This window comes from Lithobates pipiens, unplaced genomic scaffold (genome assembly GCF_037356315.1).
Source record: "Lithobates pipiens isolate NorthernLeopardFrog02 unplaced genomic scaffold, aLitPip1_a1.2 Scaffold_19, whole genome shotgun sequence".
In the NCBI taxonomy this organism is placed as follows: Eukaryota; Metazoa; Chordata; class Amphibia; order Anura; family Ranidae; genus Lithobates; species Lithobates pipiens.
Window position 1 is genome coordinate 31,066,607 of NW_027507764.1, and position 27,150 is coordinate 31,093,756.

The 27,150-nt window shown below is 39.7% G+C and overlaps 1 protein-coding gene across 1 annotated transcript; it reads left to right on the forward strand.

Annotated features, from left to right (window-relative positions):
• Nucleotides 1-4,355: 4,355 nt before the first annotated feature.
• LOC143998001 (ribosomal protein S6 kinase 2 beta-like) lies at nt 4,356-26,927 on the forward strand. Its single transcript, XM_077493798.1, has 8 exons — nt 4,356-4,397; nt 6,398-6,566; nt 7,169-7,371; nt 7,584-8,366; nt 9,995-10,054; nt 24,924-25,092; nt 25,701-25,903; nt 26,130-26,927. The coding sequence occupies exons 1-8, from the start codon at nt 4,356-4,358 to the stop codon at nt 26,925-26,927; spliced, it is 2,427 nt and encodes an 808-aa protein (XP_077349924.1).
• Nucleotides 26,928-27,150: the final 223 nt, after the last annotated feature.

Below are 27,150 nucleotides of genomic sequence, written 5' to 3' on the forward strand. Positions count from 1 at the left end.
GTTTAAAAAGGCCCAGTCCTTCTCAACCTTTTCCACATAGAAAAACCCATTAAATAACATTCAAGTCTCAGAGAATCCCCCTGCTAATGATTGCTAAATCCATAGGCGTGCGCAGGGGGTGTGCCAGGTGTGCCTGGGCACACCCTAATCACTTTGTGCAGTGCCAATTCCCCCTACTGTCTGGGCTTCTCCCATGTTGGACCGCTGGCTTCCCTCCTCTCCTCCCAGTTTCTGCAGTTGGGATATTTCAGGATGGAGAGCAAAGTAACTGGATAGTTGCTATTTTATATACTGACCCCCTTCCTTTTCCAAATGAACAAAATGAACACACTCACTGTATTCATTCATAAACGGTTTACTATGCTTCAGTTTGTGAATGAACAGGAAGGCACTCGGCACAAAGCACTTCCCATTCATTTGGTTGAACTGGATGGACTTGTGTCTTTTCTCAACCAGATTAACTGTGTAACTATGTGGCTTCACAGAGCCTGGGGACCTATAATTCAGAGCTTAGGCTGCAGAGAAAGGTTATGTGTGTTTTAGGCTTTGGGGTACACATCCTAATGCAATAGGCTGCGCACACCTATGGCTACAGCTCTGTTTATATTAGTGTGATGTTCAATAGGAAGAATGTTTCTTACATTTGAGGTCAGTGGGAACCCCATGTACAGAAAGCTAGAAAGATCATTTGTTGTCAGTGGAAATATAATAATGAGGTAGACATTGCTCCTTTTATCAAGGAACCCTCAGTAACCTCCTGGAGGAACCTCCTTGTTTCATCGAAAGATGGTTGAGAAAGACTGATCTACACAACCTCTCGTCTTTTGGAACTTAAACATTTTCCTGCAGTAAAAGAATGTCTGGTTTTGGCCAATGTGGACATTGTTCAGTGGTTTCCCATGTATAATACTAAGGTTAAGGCTTTCTTTATACCATGACACAATCTAGTGTTGTGTTATTGTTTTTTTTATGGCAACTACTCTCCAGATTACTAATGTTACCACCTGTGTGTGTTCCAATACTGAGACAATCATGCAAATATGGTATCCCCTGAGAGCCACAATAGGACACCACTCTTCCCAACAATGGAGGTTGGCTTCCATAGACATGGTCAATGTGATGGAATCAGTATCAGCAGTCACACCTCAGCCAGGTATTCTACCTCCTCTTTACCATATCAATTCACCATCAAGTCCCTCACCATTGAGATGATTAGTTACATCCTGGGTGTAAACATTCTCTCTATATTCTACAGATAGACATTGTCCAAGAAAACCAAAGTGTACTTTTAGTAAATAACACAATCTCAGTTGTATTATTACATTTACCTCAATTGTTAAATATTTGCTATTTTATATTTTTCACCACATTTCAGATATTCAGGTGCTTTTTTTTTGAAAAGGCAAACTCCATGCAATAGGCATCCATGATGAACATGTGACATAAAGGGAAGTAACATAGTAATTGTATTGATTTTATACAGTCTGTTCAGACTGGTGGAACTATAATGAGATGAGGTGAAGTAAAACAAAAATCAAAAAGATGGAACCAAATTCTCCATGTAGAATGAGCAATTGTGACTCCCTCCTTGTACACATATTTAAAGCATAACTAATCAAATTTATATACTGTAAAACCTGGCCGGCCAATAAATAAAGCTGAGGACTCTAAACCCAGAAGACCAGGAGAAGGTATCAATGGGGGCAACTAGATGAAACAAAGACATTGTGTGTGGTAAATCTGCCATAACATGCAAAAATGAGGTGCGTAGTTATTGCATTATGGCAAGAACCCTTTGTACACTTATGTTTAATTCCACTATAAACTGTTTATATATACATACACCCTAGAGGACTGCCTAAACCATCCCGTTCTCGAACTTTTGAAAATGGAGGAACCCCTGGAATAACCTTCAAATCTTAGAGGACCCCTGCTAACAATTACTACATTTACTGCTCTGTGTACATTAGACCCCATACACATTATTCGATTTTCTGCAGATTTTTGTCTTCAGATTTACCCAAACCATGTAGTACAAGGGCCTACCTGATTGCATTCAAATTTAAACTCTTAAGGTTTGACCTCATATTATACGGTTTTGGTAAATTTGAAGTAAAAAAATCTGCATGAAATCTAATAGTGTGTATGGGTCCTTAGTGATTTGGTCAGTGGAAAGAATCTTATTACATTTGTGGTTAATGGTAACAACTCCCTTTACAGATATCGGAAAAGATCCTTGGTGTCAGTTGCAACTTATCAATGAGACAGAATTTGCTTCTTGGTCAAGCAACCCGTAACAACAATGGAACCCTGGTTAAGATAAGCTCATCTTCATTTAGATCAATTCTATTGTTATTGGAGTTAAGTTTTCAGCAGTTAAGGAATGACTCATTTTGGGCCAATGGGGACATTCTGGTTTTCCATTTAGAATACTAAGATCAAGGCCGCGTACACACGGGCGGACTGTCTGTCCAACTTAGTCCGCTGAAACGTGTTTCAGCGGACAATCCGCTCGTGTGTGGGCTTCAGCGGACTTTTTCAGCGGACAGTCTGGCGGACTAAGTCTTTCGGAATTTCCGTAATACAGTCCGTCCAAACTTGGTTTCAGCGGACAGTCCGCTCGTGAGTAGGCAAGTTGGACGGACTAAGTATGGCGCATGCTCAGAAAGGATTTATACGGCCGAAGGTTGCATTGCAGTGTATTGGACGTCGAATTTCTAGTCCCGTCGTACGTGCCGTACACGTCATCGCGCAAGCTTTCAACGGACTGTCTGTTCGTCGTGTGTGGTCAAGTCCGTTCATTCAAAAGTAGGACGGACTGTCTGTCGGATTGTCTGACGAACTTAGTTGGCCAGACAATCCGCCCGTGTGTACGCGGCCTAAGGCTTACTTTATGCCATGGTAACCTCAAGTGTTGTGTTATGGATTATAAAATGACTGACAACCCAGTTTAATTGTACAGTATTGAGAAGCATCGGTTTTGAAAGGTATTTACTTTTGAAGGCACAATCTACAGATTTGGCATTCTTGTCTCAATACTTGGTTTGTTGTTTTCCCAGAACATCATGTCAGTATGATATTTTCCATTATATGATATACACATGGATTGTTCTAGGTCAGAGACTCACCAAGTAGTGAAGAGATGATCAGGATGTTTGGAGATGAATCTCTAGAAATAAGCCCAGACATGGCAGCTCCAATACTCCTAACCTGACAGGTCCTTTTAATACTCCAGCAAACTATTTGTATGCTGATGATATTTTTATGCTTCGTTTTTTTATTTTCGATAAGGCCTTTTTAATCTAAACCCATTGGTGTGCAATGTTACTATAAGGCATAAAATATAGGCAAAAACCCACAAGAACCTACAGCCGATGTTACTTTTTTTTGTTTTTTCTCAATAAATTATCTGGTTAGTTTCCCCTTTTGTTTAAAAAATGAGCAGCACTGCTTTACTTTTTTAAACAGTTTTTTTATTTATTTGATTCTCTATCAAAGCTACAACGGCAGTGGTCTGTTTTTTGGTATTTAAGGCCCTAAAAAAAAATTCTGTGGCGCTTTTCTTTTTATTCATCTTAACATATTGATAACCTTGTTGTATTTGGGTATATGGAGAAAAGGGTGGTAGATTTAAAGGAAGTTTTCAGTTAAACCAAGAAAAACCTGGGATAGACTTGGAAACCAGTTGAAACATCCAAAACAAATTAAGGTTTTGGTGGGATGTGAATACTCTGGAATTCTATATTAAAGAGAGGATAACCCAAAGGAGGTTGAGATGAGACACCAGAAATACAGACCAGTGCTTCTCACTTTTTTATCAGTATTTTATTTGATGTTCTAGCAAAGCTTGGGTGTCAGCGGTCTGTTTAATTGGTATTTAAGTCTCTAAACTAATTTTTTTTGTGGTGCTGTTGGTTTTATTAATCTATATTTTCCCTCTTGTATTAGTTCTTCAGTCTATAATCAGGTACAAAATAAATACTAGAAAACAAATAATTTTCTATTTTGTAGTTAATATGGTGGAAAGTTTCATTTTAAAACTCAGTAAAGTTTTTAAAGTATTTGTGTATTCAGCATGTTTAATTCTATCACCGATTCTCTAGCAAACCTGTTTATATGCAAATCAGCCAGAACAATCTGTGATTGTTTACACAACATTTCCATGAGAAGTCAGCCAATGGAAAGCCTCCATTCTCTGCCTTCCCCGCCCATCTCCCTTGTATAAAGTGGGCCTCTCCCTCCTGTGATCAGTGACTACTTCCAGAGATCCCGGTATACTCATCTATTACAGCCTAGCTGGAGATTTGTTGACGTTGTCCGGTGTTGATCTGCAGTGGAACTTAATACTTCGAGAAATGAATCCGACTTCATCACCACTGAACCCTCCCGACATTAAGGTAAGGTCACTTTCCTCTAAACAATCAATGGATCTTTGTGATTTAATGAGCATTCTGATAATAATCCTGCAGAGGTTTATGAGGTGTATGTAATAAATATCTAAAACCTAAATATAAAAAACTGATGAAAAGGGTAATGAATGGAGGTTCAGGACAGGATATTATGAAATACAATGTATACAGAAAACAAGATAGCCATTGGCTTGCCATGATCAGCCTGATAACAACATTGTTAGTAATAAATTAAGTGCAATAAAAGTTGGGGCAGTAATTTGTGTGCTGTAATACAAAAGGAAACACATGTTTGGGTAGCTAAGTAATGTATAATTGTTATAACTCTCCTATTATAAGTATATTCCAATCTGTACAAAACAAATGACTGAACATCATTAAATTCTTTGCTATGAAATATTCCCTCTCAAAAAAAATCCGAGTACAACATTTTACATAATGACCTCACTGAGCATTCCCTTCACTTTATTTCATGAAGTCTGTCAGTCTGATGCTATGAGGTCTAAAGCCCCATACACACTATCAGATTTTCTGCTGATTTTTTCCTTCAGATTTACCAAAACCATATAATATAAGGTCAAACCTTAGGAGTTTCAATGTGTATGCAATCAGGCTGGCCCTTGCACTACATGGTTTTGGTAAATCTGAAGACAAAAATCAGCAGAAAATCTGATAGTGTGTATGGGGCTTTACTGAGAACATGAAAATGACATTGTTGGTCACTTCACAGTTTTGAAGAGAATGTTATTGGTAAGTGTCACTAATATCTTCTGATGGCTTTAGCATGGCCTCTGATGTCTTGTACTGGGTACAAAAGGTGAGGCAACCATTGTCCTTATTTTACATGACAGGTCTGATTAAATTTACACTTCTTACTTGGCTGAGCTCTGTGTTCATCCTCCTGACTTTCTGTAAGGAAACTGGAAAGTTGAGATAGCTGGTCGGCAAAAAAAGCAGAGAATCTCTTGCATGTCATTTTATGGTATGTTTGGTCTTTTCATGGCAGTACCTGCCAGAAATATAAAGCCCCGTACACACGAGAGGACTTATGTCCGACAGACTTCCGAAGGAGTTCCGTCGGAGTTCTGCTGGAATTCCGACGGAGTTCTGACAGACTTTTCGGCTGAGCGGACTTGGCCACACACGATCACACTAAACTCCGACGGATTTGAACGTGATGACGTACGACTCGGCCCGAATAAGGAAGTTCATAGCCAGTAGCCAATAGCTGCCCTAGCGTCGGTTTTAGTCCGTCGGAGTAGCATACACACAAGCGGATTTTTCGAAGGGGACCGGGTCCGGCGGAGTTCCTTCGGAAAAATTTGAAGCATGTTCCATATTCTAAAGTCCTTCGGACTTTGGCGAGTCAAAAGTCCGTTGCAGCCCACACACGATCGGATAGTCTGACGGACTCAGTCCTTCGGACTTTGGATGTTGAAAAGTCCGCTCGTGTGTACGCGGCATAAGATTCAAAAAAATTCTTCTGGCAGCAGATACACCTTTCCACCTGCTGGCCAAAGTCTATTACATTTCCTTCCCAAAGGACACTTGGAGGTAAAATTACTCTTTTCACTCCCCCAGTTTCCCAGACGGCCCCCACACACATACCTGAACTGGTAAATATTGGATATATCCTGGCACCTATTTATTGTTATAAGTCTTGACTTTTCCATTTGATTAATTTTGTAATTGACCAAGTTATACAATTGCTTGATAATTGTCTTGTATATGGATCGATGTATTTCCATATTCAGGTCCTTTTAACTGTACTCCATACATTTCTGTTGCTCTGTTAAAGCTCTCACTTATATAACTGAACCTTATTCCTGAGTCACATTCATTAAGATGTGGAGCTTTATTGAGCATTTCATATTTAAAGGAAAAATTAAATGGTAGTAATAGTATTAATTTTTCACACATTTTTAAAGTTTCTCTTTAAAGATTTGTTTTCTTCTTAATATAACAAGTTTTCTGTTTTTGCTCTCCAGGACACTATGGCCTCCGTTGCTGATGATGTGGAAGGACTTCTGGACAGAATGTTCTCCTTCTGGTCCCAAGGACTAGTGAAGGTAGACTTACAGGAGTTCTTCCTCATTGTGAAGGAACTGGGAGAAGGAGGCTATGGAAGAGTATTATTGGCAAATGACAAGATAACAGGTCAGTGAATTATTCTAACCAACATTTCAATATCGTCTATGATGATTTATGTATATGTATGTAAATTTGATCTTTAAGTTATAGACTATATATTTATTACATATCAATAAGTATAAACTGTTTAAAGTATGGATTCAAATTGTTAGAATTATTTGGGTAACTAAGCAATGGGGTGAGTCTTGGGAAGAGTTATGCAAATATCAAAATACTTTGATGGGTACATATCTGCCTGGAAGAGTAGACTGTATTTGCATGCAGACTGCCTCGATAATGATGGTTGCATCTGGGGAGGATATGATGCTAATAATGATGGAGGTTCCCCAGCCAGAAAACAAGATGAGGTCTTTCTGATTAGTTGCAGCTACTAATGCACTTTGAGAAAAATCCAAGTAGGACATTTCAGTCCATGAGAGGTTCCTCTACACTTGACTGTTTATAAGGCTGAAATGTAACTTTAAGTGAAGCATAATACATTCTCAAACATTTTAATAAGATCTGTTGCTCCAAGACAGAGATTTTCAAGTGGACATAAAAAATAATCAGCTAAAAAATGTCCAATTCTTAATCCAAGTTAAATGATTATTATTATTTTTTTTTTACAGGCCAAACAATGGCGTTGAAGATCATGGATAAAAAGAAGACCAGCCTGCGGTCTTTCCTCCAGGAGTTCAGTGTTTCATACTTACTTTCTCCTCACCCCAATATCATCGGATGTATTGGCATCGCCTTCACCACCATCGACTACTTTGTTTTTGCCCAGGAACTGGCCCCTGTTGGTGATCTGTTCACCATGATTTTACCCCACGTAAGTACATTAAGATTTCAGTATGCCCATTTTTTTTTTCGTTTTGGTAAACAAGTGTTAACTAATATATTTTGAATTTTACATCACTTTGTCTTAATGATGGTGAAAAGTTATGGCCGTACATATACTTTCACTGATTCTGAATTTCTCTTTATATTCTACCAAACTGTATTTTTAACATCTCTTTTGTATTTTCATTTCTTTTTTCCTAGGTGGGAATCCCAGAAGATGCAGTCAAGAGGTGTTCTGTCCAGATCTCCAATGCTCTTGAATTCATGTCCGAGAAAGGACTTGTTCATATGGATTTAAAGCCAGAAAACATTTTATTGTTCGACAAGGACTGCCACCTCATCAAGATCACAGACTTTGGCCTTTCTAAGGTCAAAGGGAAAATGATAACCTCCAGGTGCGGCAGTAAATCTTATATGGCCCCAGAATTGCGTGACGTGACCATCTCTAATGGACTGGTGGTAGATGGCAGCCTGGATGTGTGGTCGTTTGGGGTCATCATCTACTGCATACTCACGGGGGAGATGCCATGGCAGGTGGCAACCCTTGATGATCAAGGATATAAATGTTTTGTTGACTGGCAGAACAATTTTCATATGGACAAGCCTCCTAAAGCATGGAGAAAGATTCCCACTGAGATAAGAAGGATGTTTATCTCTCTTTTGGCTATTGACTATATGAAAAGAAGTAAAGCTACAGAAATCCTGAAATATATGACTGAAAGCTGGAAGGAAGAAACCCCAGATGCAACCACAGGACAAGAAGACGAGGATCCAATAGAAAGCTGTTCTGTACAATCTGAGGAATACATGGCTTCCTACTTGAACCCCTCACAAGGTAGTGTTTCCATCACATCCTTGTCTTACCTTTTGGCCACAGAAACGTCTGGATCTCAGTCTGAAATGACTCCAGAACCACAGAAGGACAACATGGAGGAGGCACTTATCATATTTGATGATGAGTTTTCCTTACATGTTGGTGCAGAGGTAGACATTGAATGAACAATGAGTGATGGTGCATTTTAAAGAATATCACATATGGACATCTTTCTCAGGTATGTGGCTTTCTCAATTCAATATTCAATATTTTATGGCCATGTCACACTAGCAGTTCTGCACTAAGTCATTACTTTTTGTACCACAATATCCATGAGTGATTTTGCTTTGAAACATAAGGCAATGCATGTTTGTGTATTTTGTAGCTGCCTTATTTTTCTCCTTTAGAATGATTTAAGTCTTTTTTGGAGCTCTCTGTTCCTCTTCTGATATACAGATTTCTCTAAAATGTACTATTTAATGCCCAAGAATGCTGTAACAAACTCAACCTTTCATCCAACCTTTAAAGCATTGCAAAACTAGCATGAGATGTGTTCTATCCCTATATACTTGTGCTATGTGTCCTTCCCTTATATCTCAGGAAGTAGGGAGTTATGCCAATGATGGAACGTCTGTTGTCAACTCTCAGAGTGGTGGGGATAAGACCTGTAGTTAAGAACATTAAAGGGAAACTTGAATCAAAGAAGCTGATACAAAGTGTCTTCTAGCTAACAATGGTAATAGCAGGACTCTTGTTGGATATTATCAGGTACCAAAGTGCTGGAGGCCAATAGATCAAGGGTTTCCCTTGCAGCTCAGTTCCAGACTCCCCTGGAGGTCAAACAGGAGGAGTCAGGCCCAAAGTCGCACAGGTCGCAGGAGTTGCTTGCAGAAAAGGGTCAGGAACACTGCTGATGAGCTGCGGGGCTGCTGCAGGCAGGTCACGCCTATGAAATGTAGCAGGTAACCAGGGTCACAGAGAGATGGTAGTCAATACAAGTCAAGGTTCGGTGCCAGGTGGATAGCAGGGGAGACAAAGTTTAGGTGGGAGCCAAGGATCAAGACAGGTAGCAGGCCAAGGAGATCCGTTAAACAAGCCAAGGTCAAGGTCAGGAGGCAGGCAGGAGACATAATACATAATAAAGAATCACAAGAAACACAGGAACATTGGTAATAGCTGGGATCAAACACCACTTCAGCCAAGGGCTGACTTCCTTATAAAGGCCCATGTGATGTGCTGGCAGAGGTGCTGGGTCCTAGAACCCTTTTCGTGCTTTGACCGATGCTACATCCTAGAGACCTACTGCTATTGGTACCCTGACAGATATATTACCAGTTTGCTGTTAAACATTTTAAATGGTTGCTATTTTATTATGGCATTACCAAGACCAATTATAACACGTTTAGAGCAGTAACAAGAACACCAGTGTAGGATGGCTGCTTATTGGTTGGTGTATGTCTCTATCCATTTGTACTTTGTCTTGTTTACTAGATCTGTCTATTCTGGGGTTATTTTGTAATTTACACAACCACAACCTTTGATATTACCTCTTAGTGGAACCTTTTTTTAATCTTTTTGTAACCTTTTTAATGGAACCACAACCTGTGACCTTATGATTTATTACCATTTCATATATAAATATATAATTTATTACCACAGCATACTCAGTTATTCTGCAGATAAATATACCTTCAGAACTGACCACATGCAGTTTGTTATTATAATTTACATTTTCATGATTCAATTTTAGGAACCATTTCTCTATTTTATTCTAATAATATTTCTTTACATTTTTTAGATGACAAGTCTGGACTATCCCCAGTGGATGAACAAGACCCCTACCTGGTACATGGTGGATGTAACTTGTACATATATGAGTAGTTACTCCTCCTGTGCACTGGGTGGGGCTCTTGAATTTTCTCCACATGGAAAAATACCTGCTGATTCTGCTGCAGATATCCAGAGGAGAAAGGAGGTACATTGGTGGGACAGGTGAGAAGGTGGTTCAGAGGTGAGACAGAAGAGCATGGGGGTACAGCGGTGGAGTGGATGTGCAGGGAGATACAGTGGTGATGAAGATGAGAAAAGGGGTACATTATTGGGGCAGTTGAGCAGGGGGGTTACAGTGGTGGGACAGAAGAGCTGGGTGGTACAGAGGTGGGGCAGATGTGCAGGGTAGTACAGCAGGAGAAAAGATTTTCAGGGGGTACAGTGATCTGAGGTGATTTGCAGGAATTGGGGCTGATGTGAGGACTGGAGGTACAGGACTTGGGACTGATCTAAGGCATGAGAGTGCAGGAGGTTAATTAGTCACTATTACTCAAGTAGTTTACAGAATTTACTTTATAAAAAAATATTTTGTGATTGAGAGTGTGAAGTTGACATTTTTTTGTTATAATATCGGCACGCTCAATTTCTTTGAAAAGATTTTTCGGCACACTGTGCTCAAAAGGTTGCCTAGCCCCGCTCTATTTCATTATAAATCAAAGAAACTGAATTAACTTTCATACAAATATTTTTGCTTCACTTGAACTTCTCTTCAACTTGTACATTTTTGCTGAAACCATTATTTTTTTTCCCTTTAAGATTCTAAGACTACGTATAAAGGTTTTTTTTTTAGGAAGGTTTGTTGACATTTACTTGTCTGTATTTTATTGCATTTTCTTTTCAATAAAAATTAGGTAGATGGGAGAATTTTGCTTGAAAGGTATACAAGATTTGTTCTTCATCTACAAACGACAAATTCAATTTCACTAGGAAACAAGGTTTGTCTCACATTCACTGTTGTTTGTAGTTATCAGACAACCATCAGACAACCAACTGTCTTTGATTACCTTTATCTGATCAAAATGGTAATAAATATAATATACGGGTCAGAGAGTCTCTCATTTTCTCAAACCATTGAAGTCCTCAAAGTTTTCAAAAAGGACAACTTTTACCAACAGCGTAGATTTATAAGTGTTGTTGTCTTAGACCAGGGGTCTCCAAATTTTCCCAATAAAGGGCCAGTTTACTGTTCTTCAGATCATGGCCAGCAGGAGTGGACATTTTTCTGGCATCAGTAGAAGTAAACATCACCGCTTTTGGTATTAGGTTAGAGGAATAGTGTATCGTTGGTATCATAAGGAGGAATAGTGCCCTATTATTGGTGTCAATGGGAGAAATGGTGCTCCATTGTTGGTGTTAGATGCCAAAATAGTGTCTCCTATCAGTAGGACGATTAATGCCCCAAAGGGCCAGATAAAGGCAAGCAAAGGGCCGCATCTGGTCCCCGGGCTGCAGTTTGGAGACCCCTGTCTTAGCCCTTGTACACACGGTCAGGGATTCCGACAACCAAATCCGTTGGAGTTATTCCGACTGATTAATTCCGGACGAGGTCCGGAAGTGATGTTGCATACAGACGGTCGGACCAAGTTGGCGGAATTTACGGTTGCCAAGAACGCAGTGACGTAAGCCGCGTACGGAGGGACTAGAAAAGGGAAGTTCAGCACCACGTCCGCCACCCTTTGGGCTCCTTCTGCGGATCTCGCGTGTTAGTAGAAGTTTGGTGAGAGACGATTCGCGCTTTTCAGATTTGTGATTCAGTTCGCAACTGCTCTTCAGTTTCTGCTTGTCTTTGTGTATCTGATAATCAGTGCATGTAGTCAGTAAGTATTTGTTTCTCATTGTGGACTATATCTTGGTATAGTACGCTTTGATTTGCATTGCTTATTGTCTGCTTGCTTCTGCTATTCAGGTCGTTCTTTCAGACATTGCTGTTTATCCGTGCTTTCTGTTGTCCGTTCTGACCAGCCGACCGTTATAAACCATGTTTCGTCTACGTTCTCGTCGTAGAGTTTGTGCTGTGCAGGGGCTTCGTGTTCTTACTTTGACACAAGCCCGGTCCATGAACAGGGAGGGGAGGCGTTTGTGGACCAAGAATTGGTTGCGCCAGCGTAACCAGTTCTCGCACATGCTTTTGCTCCGTGAGATCCGCGAGAATAATCCTGATGATTTCAGGAATTATCTCCGGATGACGGACCCCGTTTTTCACCGTCTGCTGGCTTTGCTGACCCCTTATATCACCAGGCAGGATACCTGCATGCGGCAAGCCATCACTCCGGAGCAGAGGCTCATCGCCACGTTGTGCTACTTGGCGACAGGGAGAAGCCTTCAGGACCTCAAGTTCTCTACAGGCATCTCCCCCCAGGCTCTGGGGCTCATTATTCCAGAGACCTGTTCTGCCATCATTCAGGTCCTGCAGAAGGACTATATGAAGGTAAGTTTTATCCTTTAACATCACATTCTATGTATATAATGCTTGCTAATGTATTACATTTCTTTCCTCATTCCCTAATTACCATCATTGCAATATGCTCTAATTCATATGCTCTGCCCCTTTGTCCTCATGCATATTTGCCTCACTAACTTCCCCACCATGCTCTTTTTGGCCCATAAAACTATAGTCTAGTCACTTACCAATATCTTTTGTCATCTCCATAGTATTGCTTTCCCCTAAACACCCCCTAAAATGTCTACAAATATGTGTGTGCTTCAATTCATGCAGAGTGACATTTTTTTTTTGGGTTGTGCCAAACTCATTAGGAACCCCCCTCCCCCCAACTTCTAGCTCAGCTGATAGCAATCCTCTATCTGCTGATTTTACCAAACCCAATACACACTATATCTACCTTTTTGATGGTCACATTTATGGATGAATTCACCAAAGCATGTAGTGCAAGGGCCTGCCTCAATACTGTCAAATGCTATAATTTTTTTTAATTTTTTCCCTCTATTATTATCTTGATATGTAATAGCAGAATGTCAAAATGTGCTTCCATTTTGTTTTCTTTTTTGGTATTATGACACTTATTACCTTTCCGGTGGGCTGCCAATAGTGTAATTAAGGAGGGGCTTCCCAAAGTATCACACATTATTTAGGCATTCAGCTCTCAATCAAGTGGAGAGGGTTACCTGTCCTAAACATCCCCCCCTCATTTTTTAGCAAGGGCCCATCAGATGGGGGGATGGGGGGGGGGGGTGATGACTCTGATAAGGGGACCTTATACTTTAGGCTTTACATACTCAGTTCCCAAAATGTTATACTGATATTGGCCAAAAATGTTTGTGTCTAATCTGCTTGCAATGTTGTTTTGTAAAATTACAAATTTTTTGTCTTGTTTCACTCCACAGTGTCCTTCAACGCCACAGGAATGGCAGACTGTGGCCTCCCACTTTGCCAATCGTTGGGACTTTCCCAATTGTGGAGGTGCAATTGATGGGAAGCACGTCCCCATCTTCCCACCACCCAACTCGGGGTCGTACTATTTTAACTACAAGGGGTTTCATAGTATCGTGATGTTGGCTGTGGTGTCTGCGACATATGAGTTTTTGTATGCGGACGTGGGGCAAAATGGACGGATGTCGGATGGTGGAGCGTTCTCACGGAATGGAGTTCTACTGGCGTCTCCAGAGTGGCAGTCTGGGCTTGCCACCCCCAGAGGAGAATCAGGAAGGACTCCGTTCGTCTTTGTGACGGATGAGGCGTTTGCCCTGGCGAACCATCTGATGCGGCCTTTCCCGATGAGGACCCTCACCCCGGACCACAGTATTTTTAATTTCCGCCTGTCCAGTGCTCAACGAGTGGTATAGAACACCTTTGGAATACTGGCCAGCTGGTTCCGCCTTTTTTTAATGCCTTTCCACATGGCAGAATACAATCTAAATCACATTGTGCTGGCCTGCTGTGTTCTTCACAATATCCTAAAAAGACATTCTGCAAACTATGCGGTCTCAGTTGTCCAAGAAGCAGACTTGATGGAAAATGAGAACCTCACGGGCCTTGAAGCTGCTCATCCTGGCTTGCCCCCCCAAAGCGCCCGTGAGGTTAGAACCCAATATATGGACTACTTTGTGGGTAGGGGGGCCATTGATATGCCAGACAATGTCTGAGTGGCATTTTAAGAATAAATTATTCTTTCAAACGCCAAAATTTGTTTACATTTACTGCTTGGCTTGGTTTTAGGTGTCTCCTAGGTACATTTTTGTTTTTTCTTGTTGTGCCTCAAAGCGTAACATACAGAACACAGGAACTTACAAAGTTCAACTTTGAAAAGTGAAGACAATATCAGACATGAGTATGTACAAACTGGGCTGATATTGCCTTCATCACATGGGGTGTCACCCCTGGAAAATCCAAATTTGTAAGATGCACACAGTGTGTCAACATGTGCTATCTCCCATCATGGGGGATCAATGTACATGTTTTGGGACTGCAAACCCTTCAACTCAGCCACTTTCTACAAAACACGTACATTGATCCCCCATGATGGGAGATAGCGCATGTTGACACACTCTGTGCATCTTCCAAATTTGGATTTACAAAAAATAAAACCCGAGCTAGTTTGGGCTGTTTCACACTCTCCCCAAAACATCAATGATGTTCATCTTCATTTTCATTTTATTTTTAACATCATTGATGTTTTGCTGTATATTTTCTAAATCCCGATTGCACCCCATTATCTCCCCAATCAGGATCTGGGCACTTTCACTGGTAAAATGGGATTCTTCTTCCACATCACCTACAAAACAAAGCAAATAAACAAACCATGTATTATAAATATGGTGACATACATTAATGAGCTTACCGGAAGCTGTGTTCTCCGACACTCACCTGTTGTGGTGACAATTTGTCCAACTTCAACGATCTCTCCTTCCTCCTTCTCCTCCTCCTGCTCCTCTGCTTCTGGTTTTTGAATTTTGCCTTCTTTGGGAGGGGTGGGGTCCCTGGTGTCCTCATACTTGCTGAGTCTCCTCTCCCCTATGAGAATGTAAAAAAAAAAAATTAGCACACAGAGGGCAGAAATAGGAATATGAAACATTGCTTGGAAGTGTTGTACAATTGTGTTTTTTGGCCGAGTTCAACGGTGAGAACATTATTGTGGACGCTTTGTTAAGCTGGAATACTTACCTGCCCGAACGAATGAAACCATGAACTTGAAAGTGGCCATTTTAAAATGCACAACATGAAATCAAAGCACATGGAGCAGTATGCAAGCAAGAATAATGATATGAACACATGACAACTACTTACTTTTTTGAAGAACACGCTTGATCCTTCTGTACTGATGGTGCTCCCTCAGTTTCAGGTCTGACCAGCGTTTTCTCAGTTGATCCTTGGATCGGCGTACCCCAAAATTCTTATGAAGACTCTTCACAACTTTAGTCATGATCTTGGCCTTTCTGATATTTGGGTTTGGGTAAGGTCCATACTTCCCATCATAGTTGGTCCTGTTCAATATGTCCACCATCTCCAACATCTCTCCAAAAGATATATTTGAGGCCTTAAATCTTCTCTTCCTGGATCGGGACGTTTCAGGCTCCGGGCTTTCCTCACCCTCCTCCTCGTTAGTGGAACTATGATTGCGCACCTGCGTTCTCTCCGCCATGTGCTCTCCCCACTGCGCTGAAAGCGAAGGGGCGGGGAATAGTCTAGAAAGAACGTCAGGGGCGGGCGGAGTTTCACGCATGCGCACTGTATATAAAACGCAACACGCGTGTGTCGTCCGTATGATCTGGGAACAGAGTGAGGAGCTGACGCGACGATCGTGCAAATGAAGGCAACTTTTTGAACTTGCTACATCACTAGACTAGACTGCTTCTATCAAGGCCGATGTTGGGACAAGATTAGGAGGGTTTATCATGGCATTATTAGTATTTTAGGGTTTGTCTTTTGTTGTGTCTTGCAGACAAGATGGATCCATTCAAAAACCACTATTTTATGGGTCTATTCCTGGAACTGTACAGGGAGATGCCCTGCCTGTGGCAGATCACCAACCAGTTTTATTACGACAGAAGAAAGAGGAACGCAGCGCTGGAGAAACTTCTTTCTTTGGTGCGGATCATGGTCCCCACGGCAGACATGGCCTATGTGAATAGGAAAATTGGTGTAATGAAGAGTACATATCTCAGGGAGAGAAAGAAGCACCTGGAGTCCTTGAGATCAGGAGATCCAGATGCCATTTATTACCCGAGGATGGTTTACTTCCAGAGGCTGCATTTTCTGGTAGACCAGTGGGTACCCAGGCCACCACGCTCCAGTCTTCCTTCAAGGCTTCCTTCACCCCCAGCTGAGGCTTCCAACGTCCAACCTGGGCCTTCCAGGCAGCAACATGTGGTGGGGCCCAGTTTGAGACAGGTATTGCATTGTTGAACATATTTCTTGTGGTACATTTAATGATGTTAACTAGATGTTCTTATTGATCAGTAAGTTGTGATTTAACAAAGTGGTTTACATATCAATAGACAGTAGTGACCAAAAATGATTGGGACGAGAATGAAAAATGCTGGGCTCAGAATGATAGTCTGTTCTATTTGGGAACATTCAATTTGCACAATTTGCAAAATTCATGAGCTAAAAATGGTGTGATTGATGAGCAAAAAACTAAAACTATGTCCCATTTTCATACACAGGAAGACCTCAGCCGGGGGGAGGCTGTGGCAAGTGGCAGCCAGGAGGTCGACCATCGCCCTCCTTCTCCTCCTCCTGCCACAACTACAGGAGCCCAGCCACAGCCTCGAAGGATGCCTGGTGGGAAGTACCTAAGGAAGATGAGAGAGTGATGGCCTGGGTTCTGTCTGGTCTGACAGAAGATGCAGCCTCTTGAAGAACCACATCCTGGGGACATAGATGGCATCTGCTTTTCCTGATCTCTAGGACTTCTGGACCAGACTTCTCTCCCTGAGATATGTACTCCTCAGGCCACCAATTTTTCTTTTTCTAATTAGTTCATGTCTGCCCTGGGGGCCAAAGGCTTTGCCAAAGTAACAAGTTTCTCCAGCGCTGCCTTCCTCTTTTTAGTTGGTTGAGACCTAAATAAAGATTTTTTTTGTTTGAGGAAATACTTGCGTATGTGTTTTACTTCAAAAAGGACAGTTTATTTGTGAGCAGGCAGGTACATTTCAAAAATACTAAGTGAAATGAATAACAAGGGGTACGAATACTAAACAACCTCCTGTAGATTAAAAAAGAAAAAGAAAATCTAAAAAAGATAATAATGTTGTTGTGGTAAGTTTACATACAAAACACACCCAAAAAATGGAAAGATGAGCAAACTGTCAAAAAAGGAGATGTTTAGTAAAAAAACAAAAAAAAAATTCACCCAAAAAAGAATAAACAAAAAATAAAATGTTGTAGATGCGAGCGCTTCCGTGTCCGAATTTGATTGTGAGCATGCGTGGCACCTTGTCCGTCGGAGTAGGCTACACATGATCGGAGTATGTCCGATCGGAGAATTTTGTCAGAAAATATTTCTGGCAAGTTGGAAAAGTTGGTCCGTCGGATATTCTGATGGAAACAGTCCGATGCAGACCACACACAATCGGAATATCCGACAAATTGCTCTGATAGGAAACATTCCGACGGAATATCCGACCGTGTGTACAAGGGCTAAGACTACGTATAAAGGTTTTTGTTTTTTTTGGGAAGGATTGATGACATTTACATGTTTGTATTTTATTGCATTTTCTTTTCAATAAAAATTAGGTAGATGTGAGAATTTTGATTGAAAAGGTATACAAGATTTGTTCGCCATCTACAAAACGACAAATTTGATTTCACTAGGAAACAAGGTTTGTATTCACATTTAAATTAAAGCAGATTCTCTCAACATTTTTCAATCAAGATTCACTCTTCAACATGAAAGATTCCAGTATCCTACAACATTCACTGTTGTTTGTAGTTATCAGGCAACCATCATCTACTGTCTTTGATTACCTTTATCTGATCAAAATAGTAATAAATATAATATACGGGTCAGCGAGTCTCTCGTTATCTCAAACCATTGCAGTCCTCAAAGTTTTCCAAAAGGACAATTTTTCCCAACAGTGTAGATTTATAAGTGTTGTTGTCTTAGACCAGGGGTCTCCAAACTTTCCAAATAAAGGGCCAAATTACTGTTCTTCAGATCGTGGCCAGCGGGAGCGGAAATTTTTCTGGCATCAGTAGAAGTAAACATCACCACTTTTGGTATTAGGCTAGAGGAATAGTGTATCGTTGGTATCATAACGAGGAATAGTGTCCTATTATTAGTGTCAGTGGGAGAAATGGTGCTTCATTGTTTGTGTTAGATAGCAAAATAGTGTCTCCTATCAGTAGGAGGATTAATGCCCCTAAGGGCCAGATAAAGGCAAGCAAAGGGTCGCATCTGGCCCCCGGCCCGCAGTTTGGAGACCCCTGTCTTAGACGGATCATAGATAAACGACTTTCTAGGCGTGATAAGAAAATGACTCTATAGAATATGGGGGTTGGTCATGGTTCTTGGCCAGTGAAGGAGAAAACCCATACAAAGATTTGTATCTTCCTTCTCCATAGATGTGTGAAGAATCAGAAGATTTCAATGTACCAAATCAAGTGTTTATGAGGGCCTGTGACTCTTGTTTTCACCACATAGAGAGGCTGTATAAGTTCTGATCATTACAAGTGATTCTTACTTTGTGAGGATCAGGTGTAATAGTGTTTTTTATGGCAACTCTTGTACAGGTTACTAATTTAATCAGTTGTGTCTCTCCCAATACTGGGGTAATCGTGCAAATCTGGCATTCCCTGATGGCCACAGTTGGACACCATTAGCCCCAACAATGGAGGTTGGCTTTCATAAACACGGTCATTGTGATGGAAACAGTATCGGCGGTTACACCCCAGCCAGGTATTCTCCCTCCTCTTTAACATATCAATTCACAAGCCCATCACCATTGAGAATTCCCAGGTGTTAACGTCCTCTCTATATTCCGCAGCTGGATAGTCATTGTCAAAGTTTGAGGTAAAACAAAAGTGTATTTAGTGAATAACACAAACTTTGTTGTATTATTACATTTACCTAAATATTTAAATAGTTGCTATTTTATATTTTTCACTACATTTTAGAATTTCAGGTGCTTCTTTTAGTGGCCGTTTTCCATGCAGTCGGCATTCCTGATGAATCTATTCAGACTAGAAGAACTAAATTGCGATGAGGGGAAGTAAAGCAAAATGTATAGGATGGAATTAGATTCTCCATATGTAATGAGCAAATATGGCTACCTTTTTATATGCACATAAACATTTTCTTTTTTCTTAAACCTTAGCTAATCAACTAAAAATTGCTAGCACATATTTTTTTATGGCAGATCAGACTCACAATGGTTCATTCAATGTGGAAGCTTCTTACATCATACATGGCAAGCCGATAGAGAATACTAAAGACTCCAGACAAGACCGGGAGAAGATGGCATCTGCTATATTTTGTAAATATAATTTGCATACTTACACATTATGGCAAGAGACCTGGGGCCTCTTATGTTTAGTTCTACTTTAAGCTGAGAAGTTTCATATATAAATCTAAATGGTTTAAAAAGACCCAGTCCTTCTCAAACTTTTCCACATAGAAAACCCCATTTAATAACATTCAAGTCTCAGAGAATCCCCCTGCTAATGATTGCTAAATCCATAGGCGTGTGCAGGGAGTGTGCCAGGTGTGCCTGGGCACACCCTAATCACTCTCTGCAGTGCCAATTCCCCCTACTGCCTGGGCTTCCTCCGTGTTGGGCCGCTGGTTTCCCTCCTCTCCTCCTAGCTTCTGCAGTTGGGATATTTCAGGATGGAATAGTTGAATAGTTGCTATTTTATTTACCGACCCCCTTCCTTTTCCAAATGAAAAAAAAATGAACACACTCACTCACTGTATTCATTCATACCAGAAGCATAGTAAAACTTTTACTATGCTTCGGTTTGTGAATGAACAGGAAGGCACTCGGCACAAAGCACTTCCCATTCATTTGGTTGAAGTAGATGGACTTGTGTCTTTTCTCAACCAGCTTAACTGTGTAACTATGTGGCTTCACAGAGCCTGGGGACCTATAATTCACAGCTTAGGCTGCAGAGAAAGGTATGTGTGTTTTAGGCTTTGGGGTGCACACCCTAATGCAATAGGCTGCGCACACCTATGGCTATATCTACAGCTCTGTGTATATTAGTGTGATGTTCAATAGGAAGAATGTTCCTTACATTGGAGCTCAGTGGGAACCCCATGTACAGAAAGCTAGAAAGATCATTTGTTGTCAGTGGAAATATATTAATGAGGCAGACATTGCTCCTTTTATCAAGGAACCCTCAGTAACCTCCTGGAGGAACCTCATTGTTTCATGGAATGATGGTTGGGAAAGACTGATCTAGAAAACTTCTCGTCTTTTGGAAATTAAACATTTTCCTGCAGTAAAAGAATGGCTGGTTTTGGCCAATGTGGACATTGTTCAGTGGTTTCCCATGTATAATACTAAGGTTATGGCTTTCTTTATACCATGACACAATCTAGTGTTGTGTTGTTGTTTTTTTATGGCAATTCCTGTATGTTACCACCTGTGTGTGTTCCAATACTGAGACAATCATGCAAATGTGGTATCCCCTGAGAGCCACAATAGGACACCACTCTTCCCAACAATGGAGGTTGGCTTCCATAAACATGGTCATTGTGATGGAATCAGTATCAGCAGTCACACCTCAGCCAGGTATTCTCCCTCCTCTTTAGCATATCAATTCACCATCAAGTCCGTCACCATTGATATGATTAGTTACATCCTGGGTGTAAACATTCTCTCTATATTCTACAGATAGACATTGTCCAAGAAAACCAAAGTGTACTTTTAGTAAATAACACAATCTCAGTTGTATTATTACATTTACCTAAATTGTTAAATATTTGCTATTTTATATTTTTCACCACATTTCAGATATTCAGGTGCTTATTTTGAAAAGGCCAACTCCATGCAGTAGGCATCCCTGATGAACATGTGACATAAAGGGAAGTAACATAGTAATTGTATTGATTTTATACAGTCTGTTCAGACCGGTGGAACTATAATGAGATGAGGTGAAGTAAAACAGAAATCAAAAAGATGGAACCAAATTCTCCATGTAGAATGAGCAATTGTGACTCCCTCCTTGTACACATTCTTAAAGCATAAATAATCAAATTTATATACTGTAAAACCTGGCCAGCCAATAAATAAAGCTGAGGACTCTGAACCCAGAAGACCAGGAGAAGGTATCAATGGGGGCAACTAGATGAAACAAAGACCTTATGTGAGGTACTGTAAGTCTGCCATAACATGCAAAAATGAGGTACGCACTTGCACATTATGGCAAGAGCCTTGTTGACACTTATGTTTAATTCCAATATAAACCTATATATCTACATATATATATATATATATATATATATATATATATATATATATATATATATATATATATATATATATATATATATATATAAACCATGTAGTGCAAGGGCCTGCCTGATTGCATACAAATTGAAACTCTTAAAGTTTGACCTCATATTATACAGTTTTAGTAAATCTGAAGTAAAAAAATCTGCAGAAAATCGAATAGTGTGTATGGGCCCTTCGTGTATTGGTCAGTGGAAAGAATGTTCTTACATTTGTGGTCAATGGTAAGGACTCCCTTTATAGATATGGGAAAAGATCCTTGGTGTCAGTTGCAACTTATCAATGAGACAGAATTTGCTTCTTGGTCAAGCAACCCGTAGCAATAATGGAACCCTGATTAAGATAAGCTCATCTTCATCTAGATCAATTCTCATTGTTATTGGAGTTAAGTTTTCAGCAGTTAAGGAATGACTCATTTTTGGCCAATAGGGACATTCTGGTTTTCCATTTAGAATACTAAGATTAAGGCTTACTTTATGCCATGGTAACCTCAAGTGTTGTGTTATGGATTATAAAATGACTGACAACCCAGTTTTATTGTACAGTATTCAGAAGCATCGGTTTTGAAAAGTATTTGCTTTTGAAGGCACAATCTACAGATTTGGCATTCTTGTCTCAATATTTGGTTTGTTGTTTTCCCAGAGCATCATGTCAGTATGATATTTTCCATGATATGATATACACATGGATTGTTCTAGGTCAGAGACTCACCAAGTAGTGAAGAGATGATCAGGATGTTTGGAGATGAATCTCTAGAAATAAGCCCAGACATGACAGCTCTAGAATATTAATATAATATTCCTAACCTGACAGGTCGTTTTAATCCTCCTAAAAAACTATTTGTATGCTTATGATATTTTTATACTTATTTTTTTTTTTTTTTTTTCGATAAGGACTTTTTAATCTAAACCCATTGGTGTACAATGTTACTAGAAGGCATAAAACATAGGCAAAAACCCACAAGAACCTACAGCCGGTGTTACTTTTTTGTTTTTTCTAAATACATTATCTGGTTAGTTTTCCCTTTTTGGTTAAAAAATGAGCAGCACTGTTAGTTTTTAAACAGGTTTTTTTGTTTGGTGTTCAATGAAAGCTGTGGTGGCAGTGGTCTGTTTTTTTTTGGTATTTGAGTCTCTAAATACATTTTTATGTGATGTTGTTTTTATTAATCTTAACATATTTTGATAACCTTTCTGGATTATGATAACTAGCTGCCATGGATGTATTTGGGTATATGGAGAAAAGGGTGGTAGATTTAAAGGAAGTTTTCAGTTCCACCAAGGAAAACCTGGGATAGACTTAGAAACCAGTTGAAACATCTAATGGGGAAAAACTAATTAAGATTTGGTGAGATGTGACTATTCTGGAATTCTATATTAAGGAGAGGATAACCCGAAGGAGGTTAAAAAGGGACACCAGAAAAACAGACCAGTGCTTCTCACTTTTTTTTTAACAGTATTTTATTTGATGTTCTATCAATGTTTGGGTGGCAGCGGTCTGTTTCTAAACTCATTTTTTTTGTGGTGCTGTTGGTTTTATTAATCTTTTGTTCTCCCTCTTGTATTAGTTATTCAGTCTATAATCAGGTACAAAATAAATATTAGAAAACAAATAATTTTCCATTTAATAGTTAATATGGTGGAAAGTTTCATTTTAAAACTCAGTAAAGGTTTTAAAGTATTTGTGTATTCAGCATGTTTAATCCCATCACCGATTCTCTAGAAAACCTGTTTATATGCAAATCAGCCAGAACAATCTGAGATTGTTTACACAACATTTCCATGAGAAGTCAGCCAATGGAAAGCCTCAATTTTTTGCCTTCCCCGCCCATCTCCCTTATATAAAGTGGGCCTCTCCCTCCTGTGATCAGTGACTACTTCCAGAGATCCCGGTATACTCATCTATTACAGCCTAGCTGCAGATTTGGCGACGTTGTCCGGTGTTGATCTGCAGTTGAACGTAATACTTTGAGAAACAAATCCAACTTCATCACCGCTGAATCCTCCCGACATTAAGGTAAGTTCACTTTCATCTAACCAATCAATGGATGTTTGTGATTTAATGAGCATTCTGATAATAATCCTGCAGAGGTTTATGAGGTGTATGTAATAAATATCTAAAACCTAAATATGAAAAACTGATGAAAGGGATAATGAATGGAGGTTCAGGACAGGATATTATGAAATACAATGTATACAGAAGACAAGATAGCCATTGGCTTGCCATGATCAGCCTGATAACAACATTGTTAGTAATAAATTAAGTGCAATAAAAGTTGGGGAAGTAATTTGTGTGATGTAATACAAAAGGAAACACATGATTGGGTAGCTAAGTAATGTATAATTGTTATAAATCTCCTATTATAAGTATATTCCAATCTGTACAAAACAAATGACTGAACATCATTGAATTCTTTGCTATGAAATATTCCCTCTCACCAAAATCCGAGTACAACATTTTACATAATGACCTCACTGAGCATTCCCTTCACTTCATTTCATGAAGTCTGTCAGTCTGATGCTATGAGGTCTTACTGAGAACATAAAAATGACATTGAGCAGGGAAATGCACTGAAATCGTTTTTTAAGGTGCCTGAAAACTGATGTGACAATGGAGTGTTTGGATGTTATCACATCACTCATGGTTATTGTTGGTCATTCTGGGACATCACAGTTTTGAGGTGAATGTTATAAGGAAGTGTCACTAATATCTTCTGATGGCTTTAGCATGGCCTCTGATGTCTTGTACTGGGTACAAAAGGTGAGGCAACCATATTCCTTATTTTACATGATAGGTCTGATTAAATGTACACTTCTTACTTGGCTGAGCTCTGTGTTCATCCTCCTGACTTTATGTAAGGAAGCTGAAAAGTTGAGATAGCTGGTCGGCAAAAAAAGCAGAGAATCTCTTGCAGATCATCTTATGGTATGTTTGGTCTTTTCATGGCAGTACCTGCCAGAAATATAAGATTCACCAAAATTCTTCTGGCAGCAGATACACCTTTCCACCTGCTGGCCAAAGTCTATTACATTTTCTTCCTGAAAGACACTTGGAGGTAAAATTACTCTTTTGACCCCCCCAGTTTCCCAGACGGCCCCCACACACATAACTGAACTGATAACTATTGGATATATCCTGGCACCTATTTATTGTTATAAGTCTTGGCTTTTCCATTTGATTTTGTAATTGACCAAGTTATACATTTGCTTGATAATTGTCTTGTATATGGATCGCTGTATTTCCATATTCAGGTCCTCTTAACTGTTCTTCATACATTTCTGTTGCTCTGTTAAAGCTCTCACTTATATAACTGAACCTTATTCCTGAGTCACATTCATTAAGATGTGGAGCTTTATTGAGCATTTCATATTTAAAGGGACAATTAAATGCTAGTAATAGTATTCATTTTTCACAAATTTTTAAAGTTTATCTTTAAAGATTTGTTTTCTTCTTAATGTAACAAGTTTTCTGTTTTTGCTTTCCAGGACACTATGGCCTCTGTTGCTGATGATGTGGAAGGACTTCTGGACAGAATGTTCTCCTTCTGGTCCCAAGGACTAGTGAAGGTAGACTTACAGGAGTTCTTCAACATTGTGAAGGAACTGGGAGAAGGAGGCTATGGAAGAGTATTATTGGCAAACGACAAGATAACAGGTCAGTGAATTATTCTAACCAACATTTCAATATCAATATCGTCTATGATGATTTATGTATATGTATGTAAATTTGATCTTTAAATTATAGACTATATATTTATTACATCTCAATAAGTATAAACTGTTTAAAGTATGGATTCAAATTGGTAGAATTATTTAGGTAACTAAGCAATGGGATGAGTCTTGGGAAGAGTTATGCAAATATCAAAATACTTTGATGGGTACATATCTTCCTGGAGGAGTAGACTGTATTTGCATGCAGACTGCCTCGATAATGATGGTTGCATCTGGGGAGGATATGATGCTAATAATGATGGAGGTTCCCCAGCCAGAAAACAAGATGAGGTCTTTCTGATTAGTTGCACCTTCTAATGCACTTTGAGAAAAATCCAAGTAGGACATTTCAGTCCATGAGAGGTTCCTCTACACTTGACTGTTTATAAGGCTGAAATGTAGCTTTAAGTGAAGCATAATACATTCTCAAACATTTTAATAAGATTTGTTGCTCCAAGACAGAGATTTTCAAGTGGACATAAAAAATAATCAGCTAAAAAATGTCCAATTCTTAATCCAAGTTAAATGATTACTATTATTTTTTTTTTACAGGCCAAACAATGGCGTTGAAGATCATGGATAAAAAGAAGACCAGCCTGCGGTCTTTCCTCCAGGAGTTCAGTGTTTCATACTTCCTTTCTCCTCATCCCAATATCATCGGATGTATTGGCATCGCCTTCACCACCATCGACTACTTTGTTTTTGCCCAGGAACTGGCCCCTGTTGGTGATCTGTTCACCATGATTTTACCCCACGTAAGTACATTAAGATTTCAGTATGCCCATTTTTTTTTCTTTTTTTTCTTTTTAGTTTTGGTAAAGAAGTGTTAACTAATATATTTAGAATTTTACATCACTTTGTCTTAATGATGGTGAAAAGTTATGGCCGTACATATACTTTCACTGATTATGAATTTCTCTTTATATTCTACCAAACTGTATTTTTAACATCTCTTTTGTATTTTCATTTCTTTTTTCCTAGGTGGGAATCCCAGAAGATGCAGTCAAGAGGTGTTCTGTACAGATCTCCAATGCTCTTGAATTCATGTCCGAGAAAGGACTTGTTCATATGGATTTAAAGCCAGAAAACATTTTAGTGTTCGACAAGGACTGCCACCTCATCAAGATCACTGACTTTGGCCTTGCTAAGGTCAAAGGGAAAATGATAACCTCTAGGTGCGGCAGCAAATCTTATATGGCCCCAGAATTGCGTGACGTGACCATCTCTAATGGACTGGTTGTACATGGGAGCCTGGATGTGTGGTCGTTTGGGGTCATCATCTACTGCCTACTCACAGGGGAGATTCCATGGCAGGTGGCCACCCTTGATGATCAAGGATATAAATGTTTTGTTGACTGGCAGAACAATTTTCATATGGACAAGCCTCCTAAAGCATGGAGAAAGATTCCCATTGAGATACGAAAGATGTTTATCACTCTTTTAGCCATTGACTATAAGAAAAGAAGTAGAGCTACAGAAATCCTAAAATATGTGACTGAAAGCTGGAAGGAAGAAACCCCAGATGCAACCACAGGACAAGAAGACAAGGATCCAATAGAAAGCTGTTCTGTACAATCTGAGGAATCCATGGCTTCCCATATGAACACCTCACAAGGTAGTGTATCCATCACATCCTTGTCTTACCTCTTGACCACAGACACGTCTGGATCTCAGTCTGAAATGACTCCAGAACCACAGAAGGACAACATGGAGGAGGCTCTTATCATATTTGATGATGAGTTTTCCTTACATGTTGGAGCAGAGGTAGACATTGAATGAACACAAATTGGTGAGTGATGGCACATCGGAAAGAATATCACATATGGGCATCTTTCTCAGGTATGTGGCTTTCTCCATTCAATATTCAATATTTTATGGCCATGTCACACTAGCAGTTCTGCACTAAGTCATTACTTTTTGTACCACAATATCCATGAGTGATTTTGCTTTGAAACATAAGGCAATGCATGTTTGTGCATTTTGTAGCTGCCTTATTTTTCTC

Excerpts from the sequence above, each read along its gene's own strand:
- LOC143998001 (XM_077493798.1), top strand. The coding sequence starts at position 4,356 with ATGAATCCGACTTCATCACCACTGAACCCTCCCGACATTAAG. Across the intron at positions 7,372-7,583 it reads TCACCATGATTTTACCCCAC|GTGGGAATCCCAGAAGATGC; the intron begins GTAAGTACATTA and ends CTTTTTTCCTAG. Across the intron at positions 10,055-24,923 it reads CTACCTGGTACATGGTGGAT|GACACTATGGCCTCTGTTGC; the intron begins GTAACTTGTACA and ends TTTGCTTTCCAG.